We start from the raw sequence: 6,740 nt of genomic DNA, 5'->3' as shown, positions 1-6,740 counted from the left end.
TGTTTGAGCCCACTGATTCTGTAACTACTATGACCGACTGCAAAGTACACAGAGAAGAATCCTGGCCCCTCTGCTGTACAAAATGTAAAATCAATCAGAATTTCACACGGAATTCAGGTCTCATTCAAATAATGTGAGGTAGCAATGTCTAATTCTCCTGTAACTTTACGTAGGGACCGTACTGAATTATCAGCTTGTATAAATCTTCATAGTTCCTTTTGGCTTTATAGGCTGCTTTATTAGTTCCAGTAGACTTACTTGAATTATTCTTGATTTTACCACTATAATAAGAATGGGGCTGTCAAATATCTCTGGAGTTTTCCTGTTTTATTTATCTGAATATATCTAAACAGCATTTAAAACTACTAAATGGTACTTTTTTCAATTAAAAAACGAAGAGAATGAAACACATTTCTCTTATTTTTTCAGATTTCTGAACTTAAAGGGAAGACTTGTAGATCATTCAGTTTAACTGCCCTGGTTATCTAGCTAACACAAGCCACAAAACTTCAGTTCATTGGGATCTGACCTACTCTGAGTAACGTGGTAAGTCAACATACTTGCAGTGCTGTATTGGGAACTCATCTCTGTTCGCATTGTGTGTCAAGTTCCTACTGACTGGATGAAAGCTAAGAAAACAGTGAAAAGGCTGTCATTACAACCGTGTTTATTGTTTGCTTTTATAGCATTAGAACATTGGAGAGTGAACTGTGCACTTGTTCATTTTCAAAGTAAGGCTGAAGTTGTTTATATGTTTTACTCACTGAAGAAAACAAAAATCTATGTAAGCAGGTAATATCCCCTACTTGTACTCCAGTCAAAATAAACAAACACTGGATCAGCTCAAACCATAGCCCCTTCCTTGGATTTACCAGTACTGTTATGGGTTTTGTCACTTCCTCATAGGCTCCCCATCCTCTTCAGTGCTCTCCGCCCCTGCAGGTAAGTCACTCTCACTTATCTGTCAGGTTAGGACACATGGTGGCATACTCTGAGTCTATATAAAGTCCCAGGCAGCCTCCTACGTGCTGTTCCAGCTCAGGTCAGACTTTGAGACAAGATTGAGAAGTAAAAGTGATACAAGAAAAGCTGTAAGAGGCAACATGTTCTGAACAAAAAGATGCTCCTTAGACCCCCTCCTGTGAACGTAGCATCTCCTGCTTTCTTCCCCAATTAAAGAGAAGGGAGAAGACTCCAAACACTTGTAAGTGCTTTTGACTGCTAACCAGGAATGGCTTTGTATTCACTGTGGCATAATAAAGCTGCAGTTACAAAGCAGGGGCACAGTAGCTAGAAATTACTCATGCACTTCATTTCCTTGCAGGAACTGTACAGGAGCTGGGTACAGTTTGGACTAGTATTACTTGGTAACTGTTGATGTAAGCTGCAGTGCATATTTCAGAGTAAATAACTGAAAATTTTCTGGTCTTTTCATAAATGGAAAGGTAAAGCCCTCCCCTAACGAGAAAAAGTATGTAAGTTCAGGCTCGGGAGCTGTGGGCATTCAAACCTGCTCAGGTGTTCTGTTCAAAGAATTTTCAGTTTGTATAGTCTGTACCTTTCCACAGATACTCAGTCTTCTTTCAATGGCCTACCTCCTACTGGAGACAGTTTTCTGAGGCTTCCCAGCAAAGGCTGCCTTATTTTCCTGACAAACAGTTTCTACAGTACAGAAACATGTGAGTTTCAGGGGCAGCAGCTAGCAGCTCCCTCTCCTTCCTCTATCCTTGTTTCCTTCCAACTGGTGGATGTGGATTCTTTTTAGAAAAGTTTACTGTGTAAGATGGAAAAATTTGAGTAATCACCTTGTTCCTCCCACTGGAAAATTCTTAAGAGTTAGGCTATCTGTATCTTTCTTTTTCTCACCTCAGTTCCTGTAAAATACTTGCTACAGTCTCAATGAATGGGCTTTCACTCTAGTGCTTTACTGGTTTAAAAAAATCAGAAATCATTATGTTTTGTTTCACACTATATCTGACCAAGCATCTGCTTATACAGTTTGTGACCAGGATGAAAAACATTTCAATGAATTCTCTCATGCACTGCTTTTGTGTGTGATGAAAGAGAAAGAAAAAAATGGGATGGGAAATGTGAAACTCAGGTAAATTTCCTGTACATAGCATATCACCTTTTGCATGAAGAATTCTGAATTCTTTAAAACTCTTAAACAACACTTTTTATCAGTGCACTACATGGATACCATTCTTTTCCTAGATAGCAAAGCATTAGTTTTGTGACTTCCCCTGATGATCATAGCAGCCCACTGGAGCTGCTGGAATCCACAATATAACCCAGGGATCTAACACCAAGTGCACAGAGCACAGCAATTACCACCAGGTTTTAAAAAATTGTAACAAAATACATTAATCAGACAAACATACCATTAATGATAAATACCAAAATAATCATTTCATTAACTGAATAATGAACCATATGTAATACATAACAAAAAAATCTTTTTTAACTAAGGGACTAGTTTTTTATTTCATTTTTATTAATTTTAAATCTGCATCTATTAGAGGCTACAGTAAGCAGCTCTGATTTTAAATATTTGCAGTTCTTTCTTAGGCACCATACCTCATACAGCTGCAAACAAACAGCATCTATGAATCCAACCTGCATGCTGGGAATTTTATTTTTCTTCTCTCTGTTCATTAGATCCTGCAGATAAGAAGTAAACAAGCTCTGTGTTTAAATGCATTAAATAAAAAAGCCAACCAAAACCAAAGAGACAGGCTGGAATTAAAAAGCAGCACCTTAAAAAGCACAGCAAGCTCAGCACAGCAGGGTATCAGTACATGTGTTACAATGCAGGGAATTTGACTGCATGACTTGCCTTAGGAGATAGTCTTTGGACTGACAGAGCCCAAATAGCTAGACAAATAGACAAGCTTACTGGTTTTGGATAGGTTGCAAATAGGTACCAATTTAGGAGTGTATTTCCTAGACAATTTAGTAATACCGATTTAGAAGAAATAATGCTGTCTCTTCTTCTGGCTCAGAGATACTGACACACTGTTGGTGTTTGGGAACCACAGAAGAAAACTGACTAGTAGGAAGACAGGGAAGGAGTTGGTCATATATTCTGGTCAGTGGGAGAAATTGTGGCTTTTGAAAGGAATGTGAAGTGCTGTTTGTAGAAGCCATTTTGAAAGAGGTGATTCTGCATGATTCTGCCACTTACTGTTGGTTCTATGTTGAGTTCCTTCCGCTCTTTATCTCCTTGATCAAAGAACTCAGTAGCTACAAGCTCAGCAATCTGTAAGAGATTTCACACATTGAGAGCTCTAGAAGTGTGCTTGCTACCTACAATCAAAACTGTTTCCTGTGATTCCTGTCTCTCCTTAGGATATATCGAATTGGGACCCCATAATGAGACTCTCCAGCTTAACAGCTAGCTTTTAGAATTCTTCATGCACACATCTGTGCACAAACAAAACACCTGCATGTGCTGATATTTACTCTGACAAAGCAAAGTGAATAAAATGGCACATAGGCATCTTACCACTGATAACAGTTGGAATGATCAACACACAGAAAAAGGTCAGCTGATACTATTGTATCAATTGACTGCCTTGTAGTGACAGAAATGTTGGAAAGAACAAAGATTCCTGATTTACCTTCAGATTACTGCTAACACGGTGACATAGCTAAATGCACAGATCTTGCTACAAAGACCCGAGAAAGTCTTCAATCCACATACAGCACTTTGAAGGATTGCTTCCTAAGGCTCTGCATTCCACCACTGCCTTTGCAATAAGGACTGGATGGAGGAAGCAGAGCTGTTATATGGAGTTTGTATTTGGCAAATCTTAAAATTAAGCATATACCCGTTGCTGAACTGGCCATGGTTTGGTTATGGCTGATAAATCACAAGCAGTCATCAGCATTGCTCTGTAGAAAAAACAGAAAGAAATCTATATATTACTGTATTGTGACATGTATGTAGCCACCAAGTCAAGTGATGAGTAAAATAGAATATAAAATTCCAAGGAACATCGAAGTCAGAAAAACAAGTGAAATTAAAGCAAGGCTATAAAGGCTCGATGGTGTGGTAGACTTTCACCTGTGTGAAATGAGTACACAGAAATGAGCAAATCTGGACTGGCTCATTTGGTGGATTCATGTCAAATGAACTGTTTCATTCTATTTGGTACTGGACAGATAGCATTTATTTAGTTCTGACATTAGCAGTGACTGCCATCTTTATTGACAGGATGAGGGCCAAGGACTTAAATGGAAATAGACATAGAACATGACTAGATTAGACTGTTTTTTAAAGACACTGAATTTGAAATATGGCATCCTTCCTTTCCGAGACAGCCTATGTAAACCTGCTTTTCTGTCTCTGTGCATTACAATATGTGTTTCTATTCTTAATCTTCTTTTTTCTTCACGGCCAGTAAGGAATCAGCTTCAAAACAAACTGCCTGTCCTGAATCTTTAGTTACTGGTTTCAGCAATTCAATATTTAAGTATAAAGTATCAACAGCCAAAGAACATGGTACCTAGATAGGAACCCTACACTCTTTAGGAAGAACAGAAATGCTCATGTAACTCCATGTACTACTTAACAAAGTTTATTATACAGGTTGCAGACTTAGTTATTCAGACCCAGGAAGTCATTCAGTGACCTATGTACCAGTGACAGTTTTTACAGGCCCAGAGCACACAGATCTGCTGGTTTTAATGAAATTCACAGCAACATGGCATGGAAAATTGGGTACCTAATAATATTAACTGACTTCTTAATCATTCTGCTTTTACTTACAAAAATAGCTCCTTCTGTGTAGGATCTTCCCAATTAAATTGCTTCTTCCTTAGAAGTTCAAAAAATTCTCCTCTCCTCCTTTAACAGAAGTTAAAACAAAAGATTTTGCAGCATGCTTACACAATGCAAACATCCAGCAATGACTGTCCAGCCAAACCTGCCTCTGACTTACTTTATGTATAGTGCTAGGTCTGTAGCAAGAATGGCCTGTTTTATCATTTTCAGTGTGGCCTTGTATTCTTCAATGGAAAGGCTGCTGAGAATCTGATTTCCCTTTACAAAAACAACAAAACCAGTGTTATCAGTAAAATGGGCAACAGCACACCAGTTTGCTAAAATGGCTCTTAGATACTAAATCATTATGAGTTGCTTGCTGATACCTGCTGTCATTCTTTTACCCTGTTTTCTTTTGCAGATTCCCCAATTTAAAAATAAAAATTCCAGTTGTCTTGAGTAATGGCAGAAAGCCACACAACAGCAGCATTATAATTGACTATTACAAAATGAAACTGTAAGCAGAGCAGTATCAAAGCCTTTAAGTCCATTTCATTCATCAAAATTAAATTTGCCACTAGTTGTATTGTAGCATTTCTCTTTCCTCTCCCCCCCCTCCCGAAGCAGAGGAATGATAACAGATTCCAGTACCTGCCTATACACCTCAGGAAAATATTTTCCTTTTATGAAGCGACATAAATAACAAGCTATTACATAGAAATATAAGCTCAGCAGCCCACCGTTACACCAAAGCACTATGGAGCTGGTGAAATGGCAAACTTGCCTCCACTTTTTTTCCATATTTTCCTGTCTGAATAGGAAAGAATCATTACAATACAAAGGATGCCGGAAGTACCGTATCTGTGATACGAAATGAGCAGTGAAAATACACTGCTTTGAAATGATTGTGCATGCTGAATAACTGGTCTTAGAATTAGTTAATCATATAAAAGAAGAAGAATGTAGTTTTATTTGCATATTTACTTAACTTAGGTTTGGCTTCACTTTGGAATGTCAACATTAGCAGTGTTTGGTTTGGTCTCATCAGGACTGCTTTGTGTATGTGTAGGCCAGAATGTTTTTTGAAATGAGAGCAAGGACTTGGGTTTGTTTGGTGGTTCATAAGAGGTCATGCAAATGGCAACAAAGACTTGTTTCCTTTGGTCCAAGGAAGCAGGTACTCAAAAGGATATTAGCAAGGCTTCCCTTATCAGGCAACACTTGGAAAGGTTTGGTGGCACTCAGCAATGGAACTGTGATTTCAAAACTGCTGCATTTGCTTTCCTTACCCAAAAAGGAATAAAGATCACTTAGGAATGTATAAGGGTGGGAATCTATCCAAAAGCTAAAAATAAAAAGTAAAATAGGGAATAGTTTCCTTCAGCATACACAAAAATGTGGCACTCACTGGACTATTCAGGATCATAAGGCATTGATCAAAATGATGATGCTCCATGATTGAGTGGCAATACAGTTGCGCCAGCGGATGTTCGCTTCTGAGGAGTAAAAAGACCCATCAGATGGAGAAATCAAATTAAACATACTACTAATTCAGAAATAACTTTCCTTTTAATGTCCTCTTCTCATTATCTTCTCATTACCTCCACCCACCCGTGCTTGTTCTTAACCAGTTTCTTTCCCCCTTCTGTGTAACAGAAATGAATACATTTGGAAGGATGCAGGGGGAGTACAGATAAAAAGACAATACTGTTACTTTGTCAGATTACTGACAACTCTAGTTTTCTGCCTTCCGTTACCTGTAGAGACCAGCTGCACACAGGGAGTGAGAATGTAATACAAGGTTTTACAAAGAGTGAAAGTTCTTGTATGAAAAGGAAAGGCAACAAGAAGGGTTCATTCACAAGCAAAATTTAAGTGACAGTTTTGGGTTTTGTAACATTTTAAACACCTGCCTGGCATATTTAGTCAGCTCAACTACTGAGCTTGTAAGTAATAATGCAGATCTAATCAGAAG

The 6,740-nt window shown here is 38.3% G+C and overlaps 1 protein-coding gene across 2 annotated transcripts in view; it reads right to left on the bottom strand.

Moving 5' to 3' along the window:
• Nucleotides 1-6,740, bottom strand: part of PDE5A (phosphodiesterase 5A, cGMP-specific) — a 58,875-nt gene that overhangs the window by 1,499 nt on the left and 50,636 nt on the right. For both annotated transcript variants that reach the window (XM_009582625.1, XM_009582624.1), the window contains exons 15-20: nt 6,174-6,261; nt 4,944-5,044; nt 4,772-4,849; nt 3,831-3,894; nt 3,185-3,259; nt 2,578-2,661 (exon numbers count right to left, since the gene is read on the bottom strand). In XM_009582625.1, the coding sequence (XP_009580920.1) occupies nt 2,578-2,661; nt 3,185-3,259; nt 3,831-3,894; nt 4,772-4,849; nt 4,944-5,044; nt 6,174-6,261 (490 nt within the window). The remainder of the gene's footprint in view (nt 1-2,577; nt 2,662-3,184; nt 3,260-3,830; nt 3,895-4,771; nt 4,850-4,943; nt 5,045-6,173; nt 6,262-6,740) is intronic.

This window comes from Fulmarus glacialis, unplaced genomic scaffold (genome assembly GCF_000690835.1).
Source record: "Fulmarus glacialis isolate BGI_N327 unplaced genomic scaffold, ASM69083v1 scaffold39217, whole genome shotgun sequence".
Lineage (NCBI taxonomy): Eukaryota > Metazoa > Chordata > Aves > Procellariiformes > Procellariidae > Fulmarus > Fulmarus glacialis.
The sequence above is the reverse complement of the archived record's forward strand: the minus strand, read 5'-3'. Positions and strand labels throughout refer to the sequence as shown.